Below are 27,778 nucleotides of genomic sequence, written 5' to 3'. Positions count from 1 at the left end.
CAGCAGACACATCTGCATGGTGTGTCTGGCCAGAAGGACAGAGATAATTTTGAAGGATTACTTACACTAGAGACTGTTTTGAAAACACTATAGGGACCCTTAGGATCTGAGAGCTGCAGTAACATCACAGAGGGAGCCAGCAGACTTGAAAAGGGCTGGAGGTTAAGAAGAAAGGAGGAAGTGCAGGGACCTACCTCAACTACTAACCAAAGGTCAAGTGGGAATGAAGACACCCCTGCTGATGCATTGTGAAGAACTGAGCAGAAAGAAAGAGATGCCTCTCCTCTCTCATGACTTTGCACTAGGTAATACCCCAGATTTGTATACAACCCCCAGGCACGGAGGAAAGTGACCCCAAGTTGACTGAAATTAAATTTCTAACACCCAGTAGGATTAAGACTTAAAATGGAAATTAAGTTACAGAAAAAAAAGTTCCATTTTCCTTTTCTACCCACCTACATTTCATGCTCTGTTATACCTGTAAGGAAATAGGCAGTATAGAATAGAGGAAAGATGGAGGAATGGATTCAGGAGACATGGGTTCGAAGCTAGGATTCATCAGTCATAATTTTGAGAAGTCCTTTAGCTCTACTTAACTCAGTTTCCTCAGATATAAGATAAAGAATTTTGACTAGAAGTTCTCTGCCAGATGCAAGGACTTTTTGTTTTCCTTGATGTACATTGTCAGTGATCTAAAAATATAAAAGGAAGCATCCAGCTTAAAAGGAAGTACTGCTGTCCAAAAATGATGCTAGATTTTGTATTTGCAGTTTCTAGCCCACAGCCAGTGCTCAATAAATATCTGTTTAAGTGAAGTGAAGCAAATCTCAGAGTTCAGTGTTGAATTATCTTTGCGGTCTTGCCACCTACTTTGTCTCACTGTTCTGGCTGATGAGCATATAATAGTCAGTTGTCTCCAACAATAGACAATAGAGCCAAGGAAAAGTCAACAAATTCATTCTCTGCTACACGTTAAACAATATTAAAGATCTTCTATTCATGACCCTGCATATCATAGTTGTTTCAGAACTTAAAGAAAAGGAACTGAAGGAGAAAGCGTAAAAAGATCCTTCTCTTTCTTTTCCTAGGGGAGATACTTAATCATAACTCCCTTATATATGATGGGAGAAAAGAGATCAGCAATTATATACTTAGTCAACCAAAGAAATGGTGTGTGATATGGTTTGGCTGTGTCCTAACCCACATCTCATCTTGAATTGTAGCTCCCATAATCCCTATGTGCCATGGGAGGGACCCAATAGGGGGTAAGTGAATCACGGGGGTGGGTTTTTCCCCTTGCTGTTTTCATGATAGTGAATAAGTCTCACATGATCTGATGGTTTTATAAAGGACAGTTCCCCTGCACACACTCTCTTGCCTGCTGCCATTTAGGACGTGCCTTTGCTCCTCCTTTGCCTTTTGCAGTGACTGGGAGGCTTCCTCAGCCATGTGGAACTGTGAGCTCATTTTTCTTTATAAATTACCCAGTATCAGGTATTTCTTCATAGCAGTATGAAAATGGACTAATACAATGTGAAGGGGACACAGAATAGTGAGGTAAACCTTACATGTTTCCATCTATCCCTATCTGCCACTTTCTAAGGCAACCTTTCTAGAACTTATAATCATGTACCATTAGCACTACCCATAAAGGCCTTAGCAACTTTAATGAAACTCAAGGCACACACCATAAAAATCATGCATAATGTTCTGACATCCATTAAAACAGACAACAAAGGAAAAATCTCTGGCCATCTAAATGACAACATTTTCTTGGCACTTTGTATTGTTATAGAAAATGCCTTACATTGGAAAAGTCTCTGAGTGTGGTCACAAAGCTCTAATGGTCCACAATGGCAAGTCAGACAACCCAGCATTCATTTGAAGAGCAAGGAGCTCTGCACACAAGCTGCTCTAGCAGGCAGCCCACATAAAACAAACAGCTCACAGCAACCAATAAGCCCTCCCACACAGATAGGCCCTTGAAAGCCTGCTGATGATGTTTCCTTGCAGACAGCTTCTATCATGTGAGAAGCAGCTTAACCAATCCTCACTCCTACCCTCCACCTATCTTTAAGGAATGAGAAACAACGGAAAATTTCAAAAAAAAAAAAAAAAAGGCAACATTACATCTCTTCATTAGGCATATAGATTTGTAGTGTATACAACTTCAAGCCCAAGGACGAAAGTAGACCTTTGAGGTTGAAGGTGGATAGACCTTTTAGGAGGCTCCCAATGGTCTATGATGTAGTACTCCCCAGGCTCCACCTTTTTATTATTATTATTATTATTTTCCACCTTTTATTTTAAGTTTAAGGGTACATGTGCAGGATGTACAGGTTTGTTACATATGTAAATGTCTGCCATGGTGGTTTACTGCACAGATTATCCCATCACCCAGGCGTTAAGCCCAGCATCCATTAGCTATTATTCCTCATGCTCTTTCTCCTCTCACCTTCACCCTCCCACAGGCCCAGTGTATGTTGTTCCCCACCATGTGTCCATGTGTTCTCATCATGTTGTTCCCACTTATAAACAAGAACATGCAGTATTTGGTTTTCTGTTCTTGTGTTAGTTTGCTAAGGATAATGCAGGCTCCACCTTTTAGAGAACTGCATGGGCTTCTGACTATTAAGGCCTCCAAATTATTTATCAGGCCTGAGATGCCTCCTCATGCCATTTTCATGCCAGGATTCAGATTGCTTTTCTGTAATTCTCAGAGCTGTCACCTCCCCATTATTTATCAAGAGGATTCTTTTCTCTCAATACTGAAACCCAGAATGTTCAGTTCCCCGTTTCCTTGCTGTCCCTGAAAATAAATCCCCAGGTCATTTTCACTGTTGCTGAAGTAAACACTAAGGAGGAGAGAGGCAGGCAGAGTCCCCAACAGGTATGGCAGTTCTTAGCTTCCTTTTTTAGGTGATACCCAGAAGCTTAAGTGGCCTCCAATATTCTCCTATTAATAAAAATGTGAAGTTGCTTTTGACCCTCATGCATCTCGATACTATGTTAATCTCTGTTTTCAAAGAGTGCCCATTTTACTAGATACTATTGTATCTTGAAGACATAATGAGGGAAAAAGCAATTTCTGTCAACTGGAGTACACATTTCCAAGCCTCTTCAGAAAGGGAGATATTAATCTTGAAGGGCTCTCTGCCCAAGATAGGTCACTTCTATGCACTATTTTCCAATGAACTACTTTAACTACTTGGTCACTTTAATAGATTTACCACTAACATTTTGTTCTTCCTCCTGAAATATTAGATTTCTGTTGATTGAAGATATCTGTGCCCTCACCACAAATAGCAGCAACATCCCCCAAAGAAGAGTTAGGACAATGTGCAGAGTATGAAATGAACGGTCTGGCTTCACTGGTACCGCCGTTTTCCCGTCTGAACCCAAGAGGCGGCAATGAGCAATGACTGTGCGTTATGTGGTTCTGCACTCTAAGAACTACTAACCCCAGTCAAACAAATCTCACATATTGACATAGCACCTCCCCTGGCTAGCAGGCTACACTGCTTTAAAAAATTTGCTCATACGTTTTTACAATTTTCTTGCCAGAAAATATTATTAGCTCCACTTAATATTGAAGGATAGTAAAGCAATTAAAAACTTTGCTCGGCCAGGGCCTTCAGAAACAGAATGAAGATTACCACTCTGACAGATTCCAAAGACAGTGAACAAAGCTGGATTTAGTAAGAGGCTGAATAGAATAATAGTTAAGAGCCAGAGTGGCTTGCCTTAATGCATACTCTCTGGGCAATGCTGAGAAAGAGACCCAATCTCACTGTGGCTCAGGTTCCTTATGCGCAAAATGGGGTTTGTTGTAAAGATCAAGTAAGTTAATGAATGGAAAGTGCTTAGGTCTGGCACATGGTAAACGTTAACCATTATTATTGTTAGTAATCCATAAATGTTATTATGGAGATTAGCGCGTCTCCCTGACTGTTAAATTTGAACTCTGAAGTCAAGTCACGTCTAAATCAATCTGTGAAGTCAATTCTGTATTGCCTATGCAAACTGAGCCATAGATATTAACCATTATTATTGTTGTTGTTATTATTATTGTTTTGCAGCATCAGGGTAATTCTTATTCAAAAGCTTTCCAGATCAGAAAGATTTAGGCAAAATCAGAAAGACTAGAGATACAGATCTTTCAAAATCCAGCTAACATTTTTTAAAGCATAGCTGAAGCACCTCTTACCTGGTTTTGCTATCTCCAGACTTGTCATCTCTCACCAATTCTCTTCACCTTGGGGAGATCTATCTTAGGAAAACATGAACCTAATCCAGTCACTCCCAGGTTTAAGACCCTTCAGTGGCTTAGCACTGACCTGAGGGTAGAAATTTGATTACCCCACTGATTCTCAAACCTTTTACAGTTAGGGCCTCTGTTGGCTTTTTTAGCCTCTCTCTACCCCGATTCGGTGCTCTGCACATGCTGAATGCCCTTCAGCTTCTCTAACATGCCACACTATCTCTCTACAAGTTTCCACATGTGCTACTGTCTTTGGCTAAAAACATCATTCATCTCTATCTCCATCCTTATTCATACTTCTTCTTAGTAAAACTGTATGGCTTCTCTAAGAGGTCCTGGCTAACCCTTAAGATAAAGTTAGCACACCCTGTTCCCCTCAAAGCACTATATCTTCTTGTCATAATTAATCAAGTTATTGATTGTCTACTTTCTCTGCTAAACTACAAATCCCTTGTTTATCACCACCATCCCTAGTAGCTGGTACAATACCTTCCACATGGAGAATACCAGGAACTCTTCATTGAAAGGGAATAGCAAGCTCAGTCTGTATAGGCAATACAGAACTGACTTCACAAATTGAGTTAGACTTGGGTTGACTTCAGAGTTCAAATTTAACAGTGTCCTCTCTCCATAATCTCCAGGATCCTCTTCCCAGGAATTCCTAAGAAACTTCACTAGCCTTTTGTGGTAGCCTCTTCCAATATTTAAACTGTTTTTGTTACAGAAAGAGAAATATAAAATGATTTATTAAAAGTTGATTAATTATTTGATTTAGAAGTTAAGAGAGAAGATGAGTAGTGGTTCTTTGCTGTTTTGGCAGAGAACACTGAAAGTCTGATAAAATGTATCAATCATCCCTTCCCTATTTCTCTCAAAATAAATATAGGCAATGTGCAATAACATTTTATATTTAATTTTATATTAAATTTCCAGGGGTTGATTTTACCCAGGTTAAGAAATCTTGTGCAAGCAACTTTAAGTAACAAATCAAGGACAGAAATTTCCTATGTAATCTGACTGTGAAAGGGAGATTTCTGTCATGAGTTTGGAAATATAGATTATAGCAGGTCCTTGAATAGAGTTGTTTCATTCAACTTCGTTTTGTTATAACGTAGAGAAGGAAAATAACTGATTCCCCACAGAGGCCACTGTTTGTGTGGAGTTTGTATGTTCTCTCCATGTCTATGTGGGTTTTCTCCAGATACTCAGATTTTCTCTTACCCCACCAAAGATGTGCACATTATGTTCACTGGCCTGTCTGAATGGTCCCAGTCTGAGTGACTGTGGGTATGAGTGTGAATGCACCCTGTGATGGGACAGCATCCTGTCCAAGGCTGGTGCCTACTTGGCGCCTGAGCTGCCAGAATAGGCTCTGGTCACCTGTAACCCTGAACTGAAGTAAGTGGGTAAATAATTGTCTCATTTTTTTTATAAGTCTTTCGTAAATGTATATATAGCTTACACTTATTTCAATATTTAGTATTAGAAATGTTTTGGGTCTTTATTTAGAGGTTTTATGATACTTTTTTGACTAGAAATATGTTATAGGAACTTAACTCTTATTTACATCAATTAGCCTATGGTAAAATTGGTTTTGTTATGTATTGTTTCACTTCAAGTCTCAGTTTCCAAGAACCTATCAATGATGTAAAGTGAAGACTTACTGTTCTGTCTTCACCCTAGTGAATAGTTTCAATCAAATACAACAAGGATAATAATTTTTCATATATTCAACAAAAATTAATTTAAAAACACATCCTTATTTTTTTCATTGGTATATGTTCTCCGACTGTGCTCTATTTTAAAGACACAATCCCTATGAATTTTTATGAGCCAACTAGGACATAGACACAGTTAGCTCTATGCACAATAAAGAAATTTTAAAATGTAAAATATAAAGAGCAAAAATTTGGGGTTAGGAATTCAGAATACAAGTAGAAATGCAAAGAAACAATTACATTAAATAGTAAAACAAAAACTCAATGACTGGAAATCTCTTACAATCCATTCTAATTTAAGCGGGTCTGGTACAGACATAATGATTTGTCAAGCTCAAGCTTGGAAAAGGATCACAGCAAGAGAGCAACAGGGGGCAGAGAGAGAGAGAGAGAAACCAGTGGAAGAGACTCAGAGACACTAGAAACAATTCTATTATTTCCACTTGTATTTTAAAAATAAAGGTCAAATGGTAATTGTCCCTATTTGATTCTTGATGAATCCACAGAAGGGACCCTGATCAATCACTTTTCAATTACAGAAGATTTCCCTCCTCCAAGGTTTCACTTTTCATAGTTTCAGTTACTTGCAGTCAACTGTGGTCCAAAAATATTAAATGGAAAATCCTAGAAATAAACAATTCATAAATTTTAAATTGCACACTGTTCTAAATAGTGTGGAGAAACCTTTTGCAGTTGCACCTAGGATGCAAACCATCCCTTTGTCCAGGGTAACCACACTGTATACAATACCCATCCATTAGTCATTTAGTAGCCCTCTTGGTTATCAGATAGGAAAAAACATAGTATATGTAGGGTTCTGTTCTATCCGGAGTTTCAAGCATCCACTGGGGGTCTTGGAACTTATCCCTGGCAGATAAATGTACTGTAATGGAATTTCACTACCCCTGTCTATATTATTTCCTTAGGTGGCTGGCCTTTGGCCAAAGTAGCACAGGTGACCTCCCTATGATCAGCACATTACCCAGGCATCTCTGGCTTTTTGGAACTATTTTTTAAAGGTTAATTTCCCATTAATAACTTTCTGGCAATTTAATTTTTGTAAAAAAAAATGACATAAACGTGTTAAAGTGCATTTTATCAACAGCAATTAACTATTGCAAAGATCCTGAGTTAAAGACAAGCATAGAGATAGAAATATTAAAGAGTGCTTCTTATTCTGCTCAATCATAGTAAATTTAAGCCATTGCCTTCATTTTGGCAAAACATCGGCCTCCATGAGATATTTGGAAAATAATTTTCTATCCATCAGTATGTCTGCATCCCATAAATATAAAGTAATATTCATTCAGTTATGCATAATATATGGCACATGATATCATTGCAGATTAATAAATGCTTATTGAATAAATAAATGAATAATTAGGGAACAAATGACTAATGTTTTGGAAGCTGCAAACTCAACTAGAATAATGGTTGTCAAGTCTGACCAACTGAATTTTCACTTGGAAACCATTCACAATTCAAGCAAAATAAAAAAACTCTTTGTGCCACTCTGAAGTCAAAATTTATTTTAATCTTACAGCAAAGAGGATGGTGGAAGATTGAGGAAAAGTTAGTTATGTAAACGATCAAAACCCTATGGCCCACCCACTACAGATAGATTTCTAATTATCCTAAATTATTGTTTTTAATCTAAAGTTGACTAAAAATAAGTTCCCAGGAAAACCTTAAAATAAAATTAAACCGTTAAACCCATTAGTGAATGAGACAAGAATAATAACGTTCAGCTGATTCTCATGCCCAGCTTTCTTCTTCTTCTATTTTGAGTTAACTACTAAAAGCTTTTGCTATTTAGTCTATTTTTCCCAATGAGAAACCTTTTAAGAGAACAGAAAATATAATATTCGGTGTAGCAGGAGCTTCTTTTTAAGCAATGTTGCAGCTTCTTTTTAAGCAATGCAGCTTCTTTTTTAACATATAAATGAAGATCCAATAATTATATTGGGAAAAAGAAATTCCTCATTTGAACATATTTTGTGTCTGTTAAAATATGGAAATAATCCACATTTACGTCCAAAATTATATTTCATTGTCTTTAATTTGCAGGAGTAGAGAACTATTTTAATATAGCAATAGCATTCAAAACTGCTTGAGTTTAACTGAGAGTCTAAAGTCAAATTTATCATTTATCTTCCTCCCAAACAAAAGGAATCAGTTCTCCTTCTGTGTTTGATAAGATCTGTTAATGGCATTACTCTTTCTATACTCAATCAGGCAGGGTCTAGACTCTAAAAGTCACCAGCAATGTGCTTTTGCACACCTTTCTTACATAAAATCAAAATAATCCTTTTTCTATATCAGTCAAGTAACCAAGCACTTATTTAATGTATTACAGCAATTGCTGTAAGTGGTAGAGAACAATGGTCCTTGCTTCAAAGGAATTTATAATTATATTTGGAGACAAGATTAACATGCTAATGAAACAATTAGCAAACATAACAGAAGATATTATATAATTAAATGGTACCTCATGAAGGCGTAAACTATAATTACAGAAATTTGGAGAAAGCAAGTGATCCAAAAGAAAAGGAAAGGTTAGTGAATACACTTTAGTAATAATCATCACCATTATTATTTTGTGACAAGTATTTGTATATTAGTCCTAAATTCCACAAAATGGGTTCTTACATTGGCTCCCTTTTAAAGTCAATGAAATTGTGGTCCAATGAAAAAAAAATGACCACTCAAACTCCTCATAGACAGATAGTGGAGGGACTTAACTCCAAGCCTGGCAAGTCTGAGTTCTTTCTGCATTGCAATACTCTTTTTTTGGCATTGGATGATCTCTAATGCCTGGAAAACTTTACTATGCTGAGGAGAAGAGCAAGGCTACTTGGGCAAAGTGCATAGCATGAGATTTGGGGAAGCGGGAATTTATCTCTTATCATCTCAAATGTTTATTGAGCTTGCAATATGTGCTAAACATTGTGCTGAGAATCAATGAAAAGCAAGATAGTTATGGCCTCTGCCTTCATGGAATTTAGGCTAGAGGTAAATCCCAATCAAAGAAACACCCTAATAAATATAAAATTGTAAATAATATAGGTGCTGTAGAGCGTGGTCCATGTTACAATGAGAATGCAGAATAGAAAATTTAACCTAATAAAGAAAGTCAGGGAAAGCTTTCATGAGACATATAGATGTGTATATGATTACATAAACATGGAAAAAATACACAAGACTACTTTAGGTAATAAAAATTGGTTATGGGGGATAGTATAAGGATATATGGTAGAAGAGGAAAAGAAATCTAAAATCAAGTAGTTTTCCATGATTAAAATAGAATGCATACATTAAAAGCTATGGTAACCAAATGCTCTTGGTGATTATCTCAAGGCTGTGAGGTTTCAGATATTTTATGCTCTTTCTTATAATTTTCTATATTTTCAATTCTTTTTACAATAATGATGTGCTGTTTATATTATCTGGTTTGTGGGTATCTTAATCCTTTTGGGCTTCTCTAACAAATACTTCAGACTGAGTAATTTATAAGCAACAGAAATTTATTGCTCACAGTTCTAGAGGCTAAGTCGAAGATTAAGACACCAACAGATTTGGTGTTTGATGAGGGCTTGCTACTCATCAATGGCACTTTCTATGTATCCTTACATAAGTGGAAGGGAAACACAAGCTCCTGCAGGTCTCTTTTATAAAAGGGCACTTATCACATGCATGAAGGTGGAATCCTTATGACCTAGTCATTTGCCAAAGGCCCTCCCTTTTAATGCTATCACTGTGGATGTTAGGTTTCAACATATAAATTTCCAAGAAACACATACATTTGGACCATAGCAGTGGGGGAAATATTTTCCTAAAAAAATTGTTCTTGAAAAAACCTGCACTTCAAAAGTAAGTAGTGACTTTTTGGTTATTTGTAATCTACATTTATTTCTAAAATTCTAAAATCTTTTTTTTTTTTTTTTTTTTTTTCGAGACACAGTTTCACTCTGTCTCTTAGGCTGGAGTACAGTGGTGCACAATCTCAGCTCACTGCAACCGCCACCTCCCAGGTTCAAGCAGTTCTCATGCCTTAGCCTCCCAAGTAGCTGGGATTACAGGCACGTGCCACGATGCCCAGCTAATTTTTATGTTTTTTAGTAGAGGTGGGGTTTCACCATATTGGCCAGGCTGGTCTCAAACTCCTGATCTCAGGTGATCCACCTGTCTCAGCCTCTCAAAGTACTGGGATTACAGGCGTGAGCCACCACACCTGGCTGAGAATTCTGAAATCTTAAGGATTCATGGAGAACAACTGTAACTGTTCCATTAAACTGACCATTCTTGAGAAAAATGTAGTTGCAAAGGCAAAAAACTTAAACTTAGGTAGTGGCGGTGACGATTAAAAGCAAAAAAGACAGAACTGGTTGGGTCATTGGATATGGAGGAAAAGCTGTCCACAAAATGAGCACCATGTATTTTAGAGATTGCGGTTACAATTTTACCGCATTGATTTCATCCATTTAGTGGATATTGACGAGATAAGAAAAAAACTGCATTTATGTGAATAAATCATTCATCTAGCTTCCTCAGTAGACAATTTTTATTTTGAGCAGTAATTGATTTTACTTCACTAATGGCAACTCTTTCACAGCTGATGGAAAGAAAGTTCAATTAAGTTTAAAAAAGAATTTAAACATATGTGTGATAGGTGCAGCAAACCACGGTGGCACATGTATACCTGTGTAACAAACCTGCACATTCTGCACATGTATCCCAGAACTTAAAGTAAAATTAAAAAAAAAAAAAGAATTTAAGCTTTTTTGGGGGAAGGAATAGATGAAAACCAGAAAAATAATTCTCTAGGTAAGATTGAAAATATAAAAAAATACGAAAAAGTTTGAAAAGGCCCTTAATACAAACGATTAAAGGAAACAGTAAAACTCTGTGAGTGCTCTGAAGAGCAATAGAGAAAATATGGCAAATGCAAAGTGATGGGATGGAGGATGGCAGGAACTAAGTCTAAAAGTAGACAATGATTTCTAAGTATAAAGGTAGGATAGCGGGAGGGAAAATGTGCAAAGAATGGAAACAATATCCACAGAAAAGAAGAATAACATTTCTACATTGTAGCAACCCCCACACTGTAAAAACCCTACGTATTAGATATATAAAGAGAAGAGATAAAGGCAGCAATTAAAGCAATTACCTCTATAGTGTACATCCAAATATATTCTACTGTTAGAGAGAATTAACCATCTTTCCGTCAAGGATAAATTACCTGACAATGATTTTTAAAAATTGCCTTGGAATATTTTGATTTCTGATACAGGAAATACAAAGCAAAAACATGAAATTTTATTGAGATGATATGGCAATGGAAAGAGCTTGGGCTTGGTGTTCAGGCAGACCTCGGAAAACCCCAGATCCTTATTTGTGTAACTTTTGGCAGGTTATTTAACTTTTTGTATCAGATTGCTTAACTGTAGGCTATGAATGACAATGCATTCTTATTTTGTTTGTTTTTTTCTTAAAGATTAAATAAGATGATGCAAGTTAATTGCCTGGTACATAATCACTTCATAAATGCATTTTCCTATTCAATTAGAAATTAAGCATTTCCTTTAGAAATTAAATAGTTTTAGAAATTATATAGAAACTGCCCTGACACAAAAGTTGACTTGACTACCATTTTTGTCAGAGAAAATTAGAACCAGTTTTTCTTTTTTCAAAAAATTATAACTAAGAATAAACCATTTCTATGCCATTTGAAAAAATCCCTTTAACATTCTCTCCTTTATAGATTCTCCAGACTTTGCTAATCTTTTAATTATGCAGCAGAATTTGACTTGTTGATTCTGCACTCTTCCTCCAGGGAAGAATGCAGTGCCCCAGTCCACACTGCAGGTTTGAAGTGACCTGATTTAGAAGGAGATGGTGGTGATGCCAATGAAATGTCTTCCTAGGAAAGAAGAGTTTTTAAAACCACTTTGGGTTTTTTTTTTCTCTCTCCATATCTTTGTGAGCTTATCAAAGATTCCCAAAGCAAGTAAATGGGTTTCAGTTAAAGCAAGTAAATGGGTTTCAGTAATTGTTGAAGTGAAAAGTAGACCTAAAAATCAGTGAATGATAAGGACATCCAATGGCTACAGGTCAGTTCTAATGTCCAAATGGAATCAATAATCATAGGCCCAGTAATAGTTTAGAGTGAGTCCTGGTAAGAGTGTAAGACTTCAGTTTTCAGTCTCTAAAAATGTGGTTAAAAGTACACCTGTATAGGATATAATCAAATAGTGTTTCTTAGCTTTGTACATAATTCTTCATAATTTTTAATTCTCAAGAAATAAGGATAGCACAATATGTGAGAACTCCCCAAAAATCTATACTAGTTGGGTGATCACAGAGAAAGGCTAAGGAGAAGAAAACCAGGGTTACAAAGTCTAAGTTTTGGCAGTTGCTGAAGCTACAAAGAGCTGTCAAGACCGTAGGAGAAAAGAAGGGCATCAGAGGCATGGCTCTAGCAGGAAAAGAATGGGAGAGCAGGACTCCTGGGAATAAAAACAGTCAGACGGTCAGGAAGGGTGAGGGTGTCAGGGGATAGAATCCTGGGCAGCTCAATGGGACCAGGAAGCCTAACAACAGAATTCTCCCTGACTTCAGTGTTTCCCATTATAGATAGCTACAGATTTTCCTGATTGATCCCACAATTAGTAAGAACTCTCTGGAGTTTAAACTTCATGCCCCTTGTCCTCTTGGGGAAGGAGATTATCTTCCTCTAAAATATGAGAGGGTAAAGAGAAGTCCTTGAGACTGAATAAGCAGTTATTTGATCTGTGGGAGGCTCAACTTTTTCCTGCCTGGCATCTATTCACCTTTATCCTGAAACACCATCCCAGTTCTATTTTGCATTATGTTTTCTTGAAAATGGTTATTTGTCCAGGGATATGCATGAGATCTAAGCCAGGCTATCATAATTCAAAAACAGGATTTGCTGAGAGTTATTGGGAAATAAAAGCAGTTTCTCTGAGTGTTTGCTAAGCCGGCGGCAATATGAACCTTGAGCTTCTAGGAACCATCTTGGCCTCTCAGTGAGAGGGCCCTCCCAAGAGAACAGCTAACACAGGGAAAAGAAGAGGTGAGAGACAATGGGAGACAGATTTTCAGCAACACTATTCGAGTAGCTACCTCCAGCACACGTGAAATCTGTCTCTAGACCTATAAGACACGTGAGGCAGACAATTATTTCCTTAAGTCAGCTTAATTTATGTTTCTGTCACTCACATCCAATAATTCTTGCCTACTACAGAATCATTTGCCCTGCTGTGACTTCTCTGAAGTAGGGCCTAAGAGGAGTTGAGAAAAATCTGTCAAAAGTATGTTATTCTCTCTACAGCTTTGTGGTTCCTCTGACTCCATCCCTCATCTGGCATGCAAAGCATTATGAAAATCATGCCTCTCTCAAAAACAGCATACATCTGCTAGCCTGTATCAGCTTATACCAAGAAAACTACTTAAAGCCTGGATAGAGATCAGCCCACTACCTAGTTTCTAGAGCCAAGCCTTGGTTCATGGATAGAAAGAAGTTCTAACTGGACTCTGTGTTCTCTGCTAGTTTACTGATGGCCAGTTCAGGGCTTCTCTGAATACCTGGAGCACAGTTCTGCCAGTGCTCCTTAGCCAAATTTGTATTGCTGAAACCCAAGCCTGGCAAGCCCAGTCTGTCCATTGCATGTTAACCTGATGTACTCTGGAGTTTGGTCTTCACTTTGTTCTCTTGACATATAGCCACACCATCTTTGTCTCTTTTCTTGTTCCTTCCTGTGTATCTCTCAGTCATGCCACACTTGCTTAGCTGAGTACCTGGGACTGTGGCCTGCTCTATTCTCTGGAACTTAAGTCTTGGTACTGCTTTCCAAGACTTCAGCTTAGTTGAACATGGTATAAGCTGTGTTAAGCAGGAGATCTCTTCTGTCCACTATTGGAATTGCAATAAGCTTTGCAGTTGCAATGTCATGCAGGTTATGCTACATGATCTTTGGACCAACTTACTGTATGTTCCATGAGTACTGACCCTTCCTTCTTTTCCTACTGCCCACAGCATATGTCCACTTAAGCAGTGTAATAGATAACTCAAGAAAGAAAGTGGCTTCATCACCTAACTCATCAAGCTTTAGAATGTATCTGTCATGCACAAATACAAGGTGAAGCATTTTTTCTGTTTCCAAAGAAGCAAAATTCTGCTCCTTCCAAGTATTATGGGACTTTATCTCATTGATGCATGAAAACTGTCTTCAAATATTAGAAAGACTTTTCATAAAATATTCATATTCTGAATGGCCCTACAGGGCAGAACCAAGCAGAAGTTAAGAGAGACAGATTTCAGTTTGGTTTAAGAAAGAGCTTTTTAAACTTTCAGAGCTAGCTCAAGATGGACTATGCTCTTTTAGTAGGTGGTGATATTTTTGTCACTCTGGTGTGCTTCAGTGATTTAACAAGTACTGGGTTGAAATCCCAGTGCTCAGCACCCAAAAAATTGTTTTAGCTTGGAATAAAGAACACTTGATCAGAAGACATCAGTCATCTATCTCTAGTCACAGACTCCCATCTGAGGGCCCTGGGATGCTTTTCTGTATGTTCACTCTCTGACACAGAAGTGAAACTTCCATCTGGTCGACCATTTGGTCTACCCTGACAATCTGGAACTCCAAAGTGCAGTGTGCTGGGAAAATGGGTTTTGGTCTCCAGGGGATCTCTCCCCTTTTTCTGCTATAATTAACATCACAAGGATTTATGCTAAATTCATCGTAGTTCCCTATAACTAACTGCAAAATGTAGACAGACTAACTTTCTGATGAATGAGAACACTTTTGATGAACCATGAAGTTTCCTCTTAATGATCTTTCTTCTATTTATTCTTGCTCTTTAACTGGTGTGATGGTTCCCGTTTGTAAGCTACCTAGCTGTAGATTTAGTTTTTGCTAGGTTAGTTTCTTTTACAAACAAGTTTTAAGGGCTCTAAGTATCTTTTCTGAAGAGTCACTTTATAAAAGTTGAGAAAAATGTGAGTTTAAAACATCGCTAATGAGTCTGGAAAGGGTGCAATAAGGCTCACTAAAATGATTGAGAGATTAATAATTTTTTAAAAGAAAATGAAAGATTAAGCATATTTGTCCCAGAAATAATACAGTTAAAATGAGGCTTGACAAAATCTGAGAAATTATGAAAGTTTTATAAGGTGGACATGATATCCTTCAGGATTACTTCAGAATATTACATTGTATGCACTTCTCTTAAAGCTTGAGAAAAATCAAAGTTTTCAGCAATATTTTACCCCGATGACAAAAACATTATTTGACCTTCTTCTCCTTTGCCATGCAAAATATCCCAAGTACCATCCACAGAAACAAGCTGGTCTTTTGTTCCACACTCAACCAATCACTATATGCAAGAAAAACTCAGGAAAACTTTCCGAATGTCTGAACATAATGAAAAAGATCTATCAATTTAATAATTTAAAAGGTGATGGAAAGCTGGGCTTCCCATGCCTTCAAATTTCTCTTACTTTTACGCACGGTTCTTTTCACTTCTAAAGTTGCTGCTCTGAATGAAATCTTTGGAATGCATATATTAGGAATGTAATTTCTGACAAACAGTCACTATACAAGGATTCTAATACAGCAACAAACAAGTAGGATGATTCATGGAATTCTCATTAGACTGAAATTATACTGAGCATTGAGCTTAAGCTCGTGCCTGGGCTGGCTTGAAAGGTGATTACAACTGCTAGACACTTTCCTTGGCATATAAGGACATGTGGTTGATATAGGTAGTTTGGTTTTGAAATATACTAAAAACATTCTGTATGATTAAGACCTGAGATATCTCCAACCTTGGTAATATTCATATACAGAAATCTTTGCAGAAATCTTTGCATAGTTATTTTGAGGTTAAATGTATTTGGGGTTTGTTTTTCTGGGATTTATTTGCATTCCTGAGAGAAAAGCTGACTGAAAAGATCCAAGTAATTCGAGGGAAAAAAAAAAAAACTGCAGTGAACTACTTTTAAGGAAATTTCTCAAATGAACATATTGATTTCTTAAAATGAAAGATTAAAGAAATAAATGACTGAAACAAAAGAGAAAAACCACTAGAGTTAGATTTGGGAATTATGACTGCTATCTAACGGTGTGTGAAGAGGGCAGTATATTTTTGTTTTCTTAAGACTTTTTTAAAAATCATTACACTACTCTATATTTATCATTTGTTCATTTAAAAACCACTTATAAAACATGACCTTTTAAAGTCCATAAGTTTACATGATGCTTTTTTAATGTAATTTTATGAGGAAAAATGTACTTAATTTTGATATTTAAAATAATTATACTGCAATATAGACACAAGCTCTAATTATGCTTCTGAACAATATTTGCTTTTCATAATCAAGCATAATATTTTAAGAGTATTTTCATGAGACAAAAGGAAAAAAATTAAGTAGCCACATATGTTCTTATTATTTTCCTTCTTTCTTTCCAAATATTCTCAAAGTGGATAAGTCACTCCTCAAGCATGGCAAATATGATGTTTGTAGCAAAAAGACTTGAATTTTTAGAGATGGCAGGAATGTGATTGGGTAACACTGTCTTAGAACGTTCTTACACAAGGAACAGAATATTACTTAAACAAGTTCAAGAAAATGCAGTGTGTTAGGAAGATACCAATTTAATGGACCCCAAAGTGAAGTCAAAACTCCAGATATAAGGAAAGGCAGGAACCGGGCAGTCACAGGGACCTCCGCAGCAAATGTTCATAGACTCTGACTCTCATAGCCTACCATAAACAGTGTGAGACAGTGAGTCTGACTGTTTTGGTCCAGGTTATATATTACTGGCTCCTTCAGGCCAGGCTGTACTCTTGATTAAATTAGAGTGGTCAGGGATATTGAATGAGGCAGGATTTGGAGGAAAACCTATATTCTTAGAAGGTGAGTGGAAGGAGAAAATAATTGGCATATATAGTGCATTTGTTAAAATAATTAAAACTTGGATCATGCAAAGATATAAGTTATCAGTTGCTTCAAATATAGCTCCAAAATTTCCATGCCAATGTTTGAATTAGTATTAGTAAAAGATCAAAGACTGATACTGACATCCCTTTCTTAAAAAAAGGAATTATGTCAATATAATTCAGAAGTCTCTACCTAATATATACTTTAGCTCCAAATTAAAGTTGAACATCATTATGATCAGAAAACACTTGTTGTTACTAATGCATATGAGAGAAACTGGTGGTAATAATTATTCCTTTAGACTTACTGTATAAATCATTATATATACTTATTTAACATTTAGTAGTCTTAAAGCTATGCCAAGTAACCCAAATTAATAACTATATAAATAAAATAGCAAAAGAGGCTGACAAGATCTATTGAAAAGTGTTTCATTAATATGAATAAATATTAATATTAATATAAATTAAATGTAACATATTAAAAATCTTCATAACACCCAATTCTGGAACTATTATGGCTCTCAATAAATGTTCCAAACCCAAATGTTGTTTAAACTTCAATACTAATTGTAAGGAGGAAGAAATAATCAGCATACATAACAAAGCATTAACATCTCAATGTCCAACACCTAAGCCACAAAGGGAGCCTCTGCTCTTTTATTCTTTAAAGTATGATATCCCAGTAAAGTACAACATGGCTTTCTTTCTTTCACAAACAAACATTCTTCCCCAGTAGCAATTTGTTTTTGTTTTTTTTTTTTCTTTCTATGTCTGGCTTATTTTACTTAACACACTGATCTAGTAGCAATTTAAAGAGTCAACTATTCCCCCTGTACGCCTGTCCTTCAGTAGATCTGCAGTGACCTATAAAGATGTTGCCGCCTGGCTCAAATTCTTTAATAGCTTTTCCCTGGCCTTCAGGATAAAGTTGAAGCACTTTTGCAACCACAGAATGCAAATTCCATCTTTTCTGGTCCTTTCTTTCCTCTCCAGATTCATCTTTCATTCTCAGCCTTCCAGCTGATACTTTAGTAGTAAGAAACTACTTGTTGCTGCTCATCACCTTCTTCTTCCAGGCCTTTTCTCATGCTTCTCCCTCTGATTAGAATATTCTTCTCTCCACCCCTTTCTTTACCTAAGGAATTTCTAATCTCCCATAATGACTCAGCTCCTGTAAATGTTCCCTGAGCTTACCAAATGGGGCTAAAATTTCCTCCCTGTTGGGACTTATGGTCCAAAAGTGTCCTGCACATGGCTCAATTACAGCATTTATGAATTATATTGATATGATCAGCTAATTGGTCTATTTCTCCATAAAACCATAAGCTGGTTCCATGTTGTGCCACCAATACCTACTATGGACTCGATATGCAAGAGTTATTGTTGAGTATAGTTACCCGTGAATACTGTTTCTGTTAACAAAATACTTAAGCCATTGGATGAAGAATTTGAAACCCCAATGAAGTCAAGAAATTTATAAATTGGTTGTTTAAAAAATATTCAACTCTTTGAGTGAAGTGAATTTAGTCTTTTAATTTTTCTTAATAGTTAGCCTCAAAAAAATGTCTGTTTATAGATGTAGCCCAAGGGCATTTTCTTGGCATCTTGACTCACTGCCTGGAGTCATCTCAACACTTTGCCTGAGGCAAGACAGTGATTTTTCAAGCAATGGACACACTGATAGGTCTCAAGACATGGCTGAAACGGTGGTTTTTCATATAAGTGTTTTGTAATTGTGACTGTCACAAACAATCTGATTTGGTTCAATTGCCTAAAGCAAGCAGCATATTTCTATTGCTCTATACCCTAAAGACCTCATTATTTTATATTTTTAAGCATAGTGAGAATATAAATAGAAACTTCAGAAATGTTATGCCAATACAAAAGAGAGATCTATATAGGCAAAATAAGTAAAAGAATGGATCACTGTATACACTGGCTCTCCAGAGATAGTTGTGTCCTCAGGTAACAGTGATTTGGAATTCAGCACACCTGAATTGTCCAGATAACTGCTACAATTCTTCCATTTCATTGTGTTAATGTAAGAATGGCCTAAGAAAAATTTTTAAACAAAGCAAATTGAGATTAAGCCTAAATAACAAGGCAAAATTCTACTCTTTAAATTAATGGCAGAACTATATTTATTTATAATGCATACTTTTCTTTTACATTTTGCAAAGTGGAAACAATCTAAAAACACTTTAAGGGAGCTTTCTACAAAAGATCATTATTTTCTGCTTCCAAGTCAATTTTTCAGAGCATTTTAATTACTAAAGAGGTATATCAGAATTAAGCATAGGCAAACATTGCAAAATATACCCTCTACATTGTTCCTCCCTTTCTTCTTCCTGGATATGAATGCATTCACGCTCTCTGCCTCATTTATGGAATCCAATGATAAAAAAATTTCTTACTTAGTATTATGTGTATCAATGGTATGGAAGAGCTCGTGTAATTCTTCTCCACTGAGAACACCATCTGCAAAATATGCTTTGAATTCTTCAAAGGATAATTTTCCATCATCTGAAATGGCAAGAACGAAGAGACAAATTTATTTTAATATTGTACATTGTTCTATCTTTTGCTTAATAAAACTTCGTCCAAATGCTTGTGCATGTACACATATGTATTCAAAAAGAAAGAACAGCTGAAGGTGTTAAAAAGAAAAATAATTTAACATATCTTTGTATGACATAGAACACAGACGTGTACAATCTAATAAAATATAAGTCTACATGGTTCTAGGTATTTTTTTGGTTCATTTATTCACATGACAAACATTTAACATTTAATGAACTATTTAACAGACCATACAAGAAAGGTATCCACATAACCAAATAAAGAGCTCAACACAGAGTCAATTATTTCGATGTTTTACCTTTGTGGTACCAAACACATATAGGACCTAGCAGATTGCAGGATAAATATGATGTGTTTAATAAATGTATATCAGAGTAGCTGTTATATTCTAACAAACTATGTCCATTCCTATGCCCTTTAAATCAGTGAGTACCTTTAAAGCGAAAGACATTTTACTTACTGTAGGGCACAAAGGTGAAACCCAGTCAGAGAGATAACATATAATAAAAGAGATCATAAAAAAGATAACATATACAGACATTATAAGTATTTTATACAGTAGAATACGGTTAATGCAATGAGACAGAGGTATTTTAACTGTATGGGAGTCTGGGTAATAAAAGATTATTTTCACTTGGGGGCCTGGGGGGTTTTAGTAGCATTCGTCCTGACTTTGGACAACAGGTAAAATCTAGATCAACAGAGATGGAACAAACACATTACTAACAGGCAAAAGATTTGTACAAAACACAGCAGCAGCAAACCTAGAGAAACGAATGGACCAGAAAAGAGAGGCAAGTATCTTTCTCTCCGTACAGGGAGCTAATTTTTCAGTGATCTCGGATAAGCTGACAAAGAACTGTAAATGATAGTAAGATCCTTTCCATCTATAATGAAAAAACTGAGGTTTAAGGACGATGGAATTTGCCGAGGGTCACAAAACTCCTATAATGTAGTTCTACCAACAACGCTATACTGAACAAAGTAGAATTCGTCTTTGAGGAGAAGAATATTTGATTTAATAGAATTAGCTCCTCTAGATTCATCTAGAACATTTTGTTTCCCCAAAATATGGCCCACACATTGCCTGGAGTACTGCTGAAATGCAGATTCCTAAGCCCCACCAGAAAATTAGAATCTCGCAGAGGGCATGGAGGGGTGGGTAGACAAGAAATTTGAATTTTTACTATACAGGATAAAAGAAGCCTAATCATAGAATTACTTATTTTTTTTCAGATAAGGACTTACAGACTACGACATTTTTAAAAAAAACTTATTTGCAAAAAATATAAATATAAATACTCCTGGAAGATTTTAAATTGTATTTAATTTTGCTTTTCAACGCAAAAGGCACAATAATCTAATTTTCCAGTTAATTTTTGCCAACATCTAACTGGGCAGACACAGCCTTAGAAGTAGAATAAATCCAGATCTGAATCAAGCACAGATCCAGCCAACCCAGCTTTGCCATTCAGGTGACATAACAACCCATTGCAAAATGAAGTTCAATCCCCAGGCTCATCAATTGCCTAATTTTGTGTTTCTGTTTTTGAATGAGGTAGTTATATGCCTCATATGACTATTTTAAACTTAGCCCCATGTAACCTGATAGATATGCTAGACAAGACATAGTGTGGTCTTTCTACTGTGTATCTCCTTGCTTTGATGAAAAATACATTGCCAGGTTGAAAAACTGGAACAAATCAGACTGAGGTTAAAGAGAGAAAAAGAAAGACCTTTTCATGTACTATTAAAAAAAAAAATAAAAGAAAGAAAAAAGAAAAACAGAAATTGACCCACTATTTCCATCTCCAACACTATGATATGTAATGAATGTAATATGTATATATTGATGATGGAATATGTTTTCCTTGGTGAATGGCTAATATTTCTCAGGTGAGTGGAAACAGACTATTACTGCACTCGGGTTGCCTGTGCACCCTGTGGATAGGGTGGGCCCCGGTAATACTGCTTTATAATTATGATAAGTAAGTGATTTCAAATAATAATGTGCATTCTATCAAGTAAAAGCATCGATTAATAAGTGCTCTGATGCTTCTCTGGGGATAAAAGCCTTTTATTTAGAAAAAAAAAAAACACAACCCTCCTATTAGAAGAAAATATATAAAAAGAAAAAGGGAGCATTAGCTTACAGTCTTGGCCTGAAGGGTGGAAAGTATGCTTTGAAAACCTGTTGTGACCACACGCAGTATTCCTGAAAGACTTCACTTTAGGTGGCCACACGTTTAAAGAAGCAATTGCAAAGAGTTACTTTTGAAGACTTATATACTAGAGCCTTAATGTTAAACAAAAGTATTACATTTTTTTAAAGGAAAGGGAAAAATATTCCCTTGTAGTGTGATTCTGTATTTATAAAGCAATTATAAATTTTTATTAGAAACATTTTATTCAAACTTCAACTTTCCTGTTGATATTTGCTTTTAAAATGGAACAACAGAGTTAACCTTTGATTTATATGGGTTTGGCTCACAGAATAACCAAATATTGTAAGGTCTCATTTCCTATGGTACCAAATTTGAACTTTTACCACCAAAGGGCACAGGTTTTTCAATTGGAATTACATGCTTTGTCCAAGTTTATCCTGAAAATAGTTGCCCCACCTCTGCTTTACTTAAAAATTATCCTGGCCTTATATTCCAAATTCCAATAATTTTTTTGAGATGGAGGCAGCAGAGCACAGTTGCTTAGACCACAGTCTTGGGATAAAAAAATCTTGAGTTTTAAACATGATTTGCCTTTTGCTAGTACAGCACTTTATCCACTCTTTCATCAAATGTTTATCAAGGTCCTAATATGTGCCAAAAACTGTGTTTTGTATTAAGAACACAGGTAGACAAGCTTTTATGGATCTTATAATTATGACACAGTAAATGGTACGATATAATAAGGGGGATTCTACGAGACACAGGGTGATGTGAGAGCATTTGGAAAAAAAAAATTGGTCCAGCTATAAAGGGATAGGGAAGGTTCCCAGAAGTGGCACTTGTGATGAGACACAAATGAAAAATAGGGGTTAGTGAAGGAAGATCTTTGAAGAGAAAGTACTCCAGGCAGAGAGAATGCAAACGACAAGGCTAGGAGGCAAGAAAGGACTTGGGTTGGAAATTGAAAAGAAAACTCAGTATACCCAGCCAAAGGGTATATATTTGGAGGATAGAAGGAGTCAGATATGAAGAGGAAATATCATGAGAGAGAAACCATCAAAATTATGATAAAGAGTTTTTAATTTACCCCAAGAGTGCTCAGGAGCCACAGTCATATTTTAGAAACCTTACTGTGGTTGCAGTAAGTAGAATGGAGCGGAGGGGAATGCTATGAGAAGACTTGTTGACAGGGCATTGCAGAAGTCCAAGCAAAAATCAAAGGTGGCAGAGACAGAATCACCACACATTGGTGATAGGTAGAGGTGATGCGTGAGAGACAGCAAGTAAGTCAAGGATGAGACTTGCTTTCCAAACTGAGCAACAGATGGATGGTATCATCATTCATTGCCAGAGAGAACACTGAGCAAAAGCATAGAGTGAGCTAAAGAGTGTTCTTCTGGATATGTTGAGATTAGGGGTACTTGTGGAGTAAGTAGAGGCATTTAGTGCACAGTAGTGGAATCAGGGGTCTAGAAAAGTCAAATGGGGGATAGGGGCTTGAGGTGTATGTTTGGGAGTTACCAATATCAAGTAATTGAGGTCTTAGAAGTGAGTGAGTTCTCCCAAGGAGAATGCCTACAACGAGGAAGAAAAGGGCCCAGAAAGAACTTTGGAAGTGCCAACTAACTCTTTTAAGTTTCAGATTTCGTAAATGCCTGGCTATTGAGAGGATTAAGAGAGAGGCTATATAGAAAACACTTAACACAGTACCTAGCACATAGTAAGAGTTCAACAATGGTAGATATGGATTTACTAGTTCACTCTTGCTAAGTGAAGATCATTTATGTTTTTAATTTCCATTTTCTACTCTTCCTTGAAAAATATTTATTGAGTACACATAGAAAATGGGTATTTGAGGTGCGTTTAATGACGGAAATTTTATTTTTATTTTTTTAAGTAATCAGGTTTGTAAATCTTAAAATTAGTGCTTCTTTTCTTTTTTAAAAAAAGACTATTTAAACACTAATTTAATGTCTCCTTCAAGCTGCATCCACAAACATGACAACAACTAGAGCTCTGATGTGAGTATTGCCCCTTCCCCCAGCAATTTTAAGCCTATTTTTGTGAGCATTTAAAATGATTATGCTCTCAAAACACTGTTTTTTTCACTTACGTATTACTTTAGCATTTTTGAGCACTTTAAATATTGTAGTTTATCAAAATGAAAACATCAAAACATTATCATGTTCAATACTAATAATGGAATCCTTAGAACAAAATGAACTCATAGAAATTACTGAATTTAGGCGACAGAGCAAGACTCTATCTCAAAAAAAAAAAAAAAAAAAAGAAATTACTGAATTTAATTACTCTTATTCTGACATATATTTGTTTTAAAACAACTTACTGACAATATATAAATGAAAATAAAATACCTCTTCTGATTTTAGCTCCAACATTAAACCTTAGATGTCATAATTCATATTTGATGTCATATATTAAATCTCATATATTAGATGTCATAATTAAAACAACAAAAAGCTGAAAAAACCTGAAATTCAATGACTTTTCTTCAACTCATTGGACAACTGAAGTCAGGGTAAACTGCTATCCCAAATCTGGAAAGACAGGTAAAAGCAGAGAATCACAGCTAAGATCTGCTTATTTGGAACAGAAGCTACTGTAGCCATAAACTGAGAGGGACCCTTTAATGGTGGTTTTGATGAATTGCTGGAGGCTGATTGTGGACGAGCAGGAGAGGAGAAACTGCCGGGGGTGCAGCTGTTGCTGAACCTCCATCCTTTGGTGGGTTTTATCTCCAGAAACTTCACCAGTTTCTCACAGTGAGGCGGTAAGAAAGATTCCTTTGTGGCTCTGGCAGGAGGAGGGGAAGAGTTATCAACAAATATACCCCAAATGTTCTCCATAAAAAAGGTCTACCTTCCAGGTCAAAGACTTTACCAGAGCCCTGTCCCACCTGAGAAGACAGGCATTTTTCTTACTGTCATTTATACTAATCTTTCTTCCCCAACTTATAGCGTGGAGAGCTAAGAAACACCTGCGAAGGTGTCAGCCCAGGCACACAGGCCCACAAAGAAACTCAGATTTAATCATAAGTTTAGAGATCAAGTCTGCTTCCCCACTCCTTACCACCACAGAAGGACTCCTGTATGATAATGGTGAATGGTGAACGAAAGAGCCGCCAGACTTAGTCCTTTTGAGGGGGAGTACTTAGGGAAACTCAGTCAACAGAAAAACCAAAAAGACGCAAAAGGAATTTGAAGCTTCTGGCGCTATCACTAGAGCAAACATTAAACACAATCCAACCTGGTGAGATTGACATAAATCCTCATACTAGAGGCTTATTTATCTCAGTTCCCATTACCTGATACATCATGCCTGGCTTTCACACACACAAAAAATTCACAAATCATGCTAAAATGCAAGGAAAAGCACAGTCTGAAGAGACAAAACAAGCATTAGAACCAGATTCAGATATGACACAAATCATAGAATAATGAAACAAGAAATTTAAAATAACTATGATTAATATGGCTCTACTGGAAAAAGTATACAATATGGAAGGAAAGATGGGTAATGTAAACAGACAGATAAAAATTCTAACAAAGAATGAAAAAATACTGGAAATATATAAAAACTGTTATAGAAATGAAGAATGCCTCTGTTGGGCTTATCAGTGGACTTGACACAACTGAAGAAAGAATCAAAAAACTTGAGGAAAGGTCAATAGAAATGTCAGTATTTCTCCTCCCCTGTGGCAATTTTAATCTAGTTTTTGTGAGCATTTAAAATTATTATCTTTTTAAAACACTGACTTTCTGAAACAGCAATGCATAGCAAAAAGAGAATGTAAAAAAATCCAAGAACTCTGGGAAATTTCAAAAAGTGTTACATGTAATTGGAATACCAGAAGAAGAAGGAGAGTACAGGGCAAAAGAAATATTTCAAGTAATAACGGCCAAGACAAAACTCATGACAGAAACCAAACCACTGATCCAGGAAGCTCAGAGAGTACCAAAGAGGATAAATCTCCCCTCGCCCAAAACCAAACTCATACCTGAGTATATCAGATTCAAACTGCACGATACCAAAGACAAAGAGGAAATGTAGACAGAAGGAGAAGAAAACAAGCATCTCCACTATAGAGGGCTAAGGAGAAGAATTACAGTTACAGTGGACTTCTTGTCAGAAACAATGCAAGCAGTAAGAATATGTAGTGAAATATTTAAAGCATTAAAAGAAAACATCACAATCTAGAATTCTGCATCTGGTGAGATTACTCTTCAAAGGTAATGATGAAATAAAGACCTTCTCAGACAAATAAAACTGAACAAATTAATTGTCAGCAGAACTGCTCTGCAAGAAATGTTAAAAGAGGAAAGATCCAAAATCAACATCTGAGTTTCAACTTTAGGACACTAAAGAGAGAAGAATAATTTAATTCAAAATAAGCAGGAGAAAATAAATAATAAAAATTAGGGCAGAAATCAATGAAATTAAAAACAGGAAAATAATAGAGAAAATAAATAGAACTAAAATATGATTGAAAAGATTGATAGAATTGATAAACCTCTAATCAACCTAAGCAAGAAAAATGAGAGAAAACACACATTATCAATATCAAAAATGAAGGAAGAGTTAATCATTGTTCCCACAAACATTTAAAATTAAAAATTAGGAGAAAATCTAAGTGACCGTGATTTGAATGATGAGCTTTTAGATATAACACCATAAAAGAAAAATTAATAAATTGGACTTCATTGAAATGAAAAACTTTTGCTCTGTGAGGAGGGGAAACTGTTAAGACAATGAAAGACAAGCCACAGCCTGGGAGAAAATATTTGCAAAACACATATCTGAGTAAGGACTTGTATCCATATTATACAAAGAATTCTTAAACTCAACAGTAAGAAAACAAAAGCCAACTAAAAATCGGCAAAAGATCTAAACAGACTCTATACCAAAGAAGATATGCAGATGACAAACAAGCATTTGAGAAGATGTTCCATATTGTCATTAGGGAATTGAAAAATTAAACAGTAATGAAATACAGAACCTGAAAAAACTGAAAATACCAATTTTTGGCTGGAAAGTGGAGCAATGGTAACATTCATTACTGGTAGAAAAGCAAAATAATACAGCCACTTTGGAAGACATTTTGGTACATTCTTATCTAGCAATCACATTCCGAGGTGTTTGTCCAACATTTGAAAACTTTTTCCACTTAAAAACTTGCCTGTGAATGTATATCACAGCTTTATTCATAATCGCAAAAAATGGGAAAGAAATTATTTTTTTCATGTCTCTACTGAAGTAACCCAACTGAAGTAGAAGCATGGATAAAATAATTTGATACATCCACACAATGAAATACTATACAGTGATAAAAAATTATGCTATGAAGTCATGGAAAAACTTGGATGAATCTTAAATCCATATTGCTAACTGAAAGAAGCTAGTCTGAAAATGTTACATACTATATGATTCCAATTTTATGATCTTTTGGAAAGGGCAAAAAGATCAGTGGTTGTCAGGAGTTTGTGGAGGTTGGAGGGAGGGTTGAACAGGACAAGCACAGAGGACTTTTGAAGGTGGGTAAACTATTTTGTATGACATGCTATGATAGATATATAACATGCATTTGCCAAAACCTATAGAACTTTACTGTGCAAAGAATGAACTTTAATGCATGCAAAATCTTAAAAAATAATTTAAGAGTTCAGGGAATCCCAGAATAGAAAGCAGAATGTGACAAAACAATTTAACTCTATTAGGAATGTACAAAACAATCTCACTGGAGGGATTGAGGGAAAGTGGTGCTAACCTAAGTAACTATGGAAAATAGTGAAGTCTATAAGCTAAAGGCAAAAGAAAATGTATATAGGACTGTGCTGTAGTTGATGAAGTTGTTTTCCATAGGGTGTGAGTTAAACATTCTGATACTAGTACACATGTAGACTGGGATTAAACAATTATGTAAATAGGTGTCTGAGGCTAGGAGCCAGTTTTCTCACTATTGGAGTAAGAGGATATAGACAAGCAAAGAGAGAAATCTAGAATGATCCATGTAGTAATGGATTCGAGTCTGAGACATTAATATAAACTCATGTTTAGCTCAGTATAGGTAC

At 36.0% G+C, this 27,778-nt stretch overlaps 1 protein-coding gene across 1 annotated transcript in view; it reads right to left on the bottom strand.

The window, feature by feature from the left end:
• The window catches only part of NECAB1 (N-terminal EF-hand calcium binding protein 1), a 172,887-nt gene that overhangs the window by 121,840 nt on the left and 23,269 nt on the right, over nt 1-27,778 (bottom strand). Inside the window, exon 3 of the mRNA XM_025393724.1 lies at nt 19,359-19,467. Coding sequence (XP_025249509.1) covers nt 19,359-19,467 — 109 coding nt within the window. The remainder of the gene's footprint in view (nt 1-19,358; nt 19,468-27,778) is intronic.

This window comes from Theropithecus gelada, chromosome 8 (assembly GCF_003255815.1).
Source record: "Theropithecus gelada isolate Dixy chromosome 8, Tgel_1.0, whole genome shotgun sequence".
Lineage (NCBI taxonomy): Eukaryota > Metazoa > Chordata > Mammalia > Primates > Cercopithecidae > Theropithecus > Theropithecus gelada.
The sequence above is the reverse complement of the archived record's forward strand: the minus strand, read 5'-3'. Positions and strand labels throughout refer to the sequence as shown.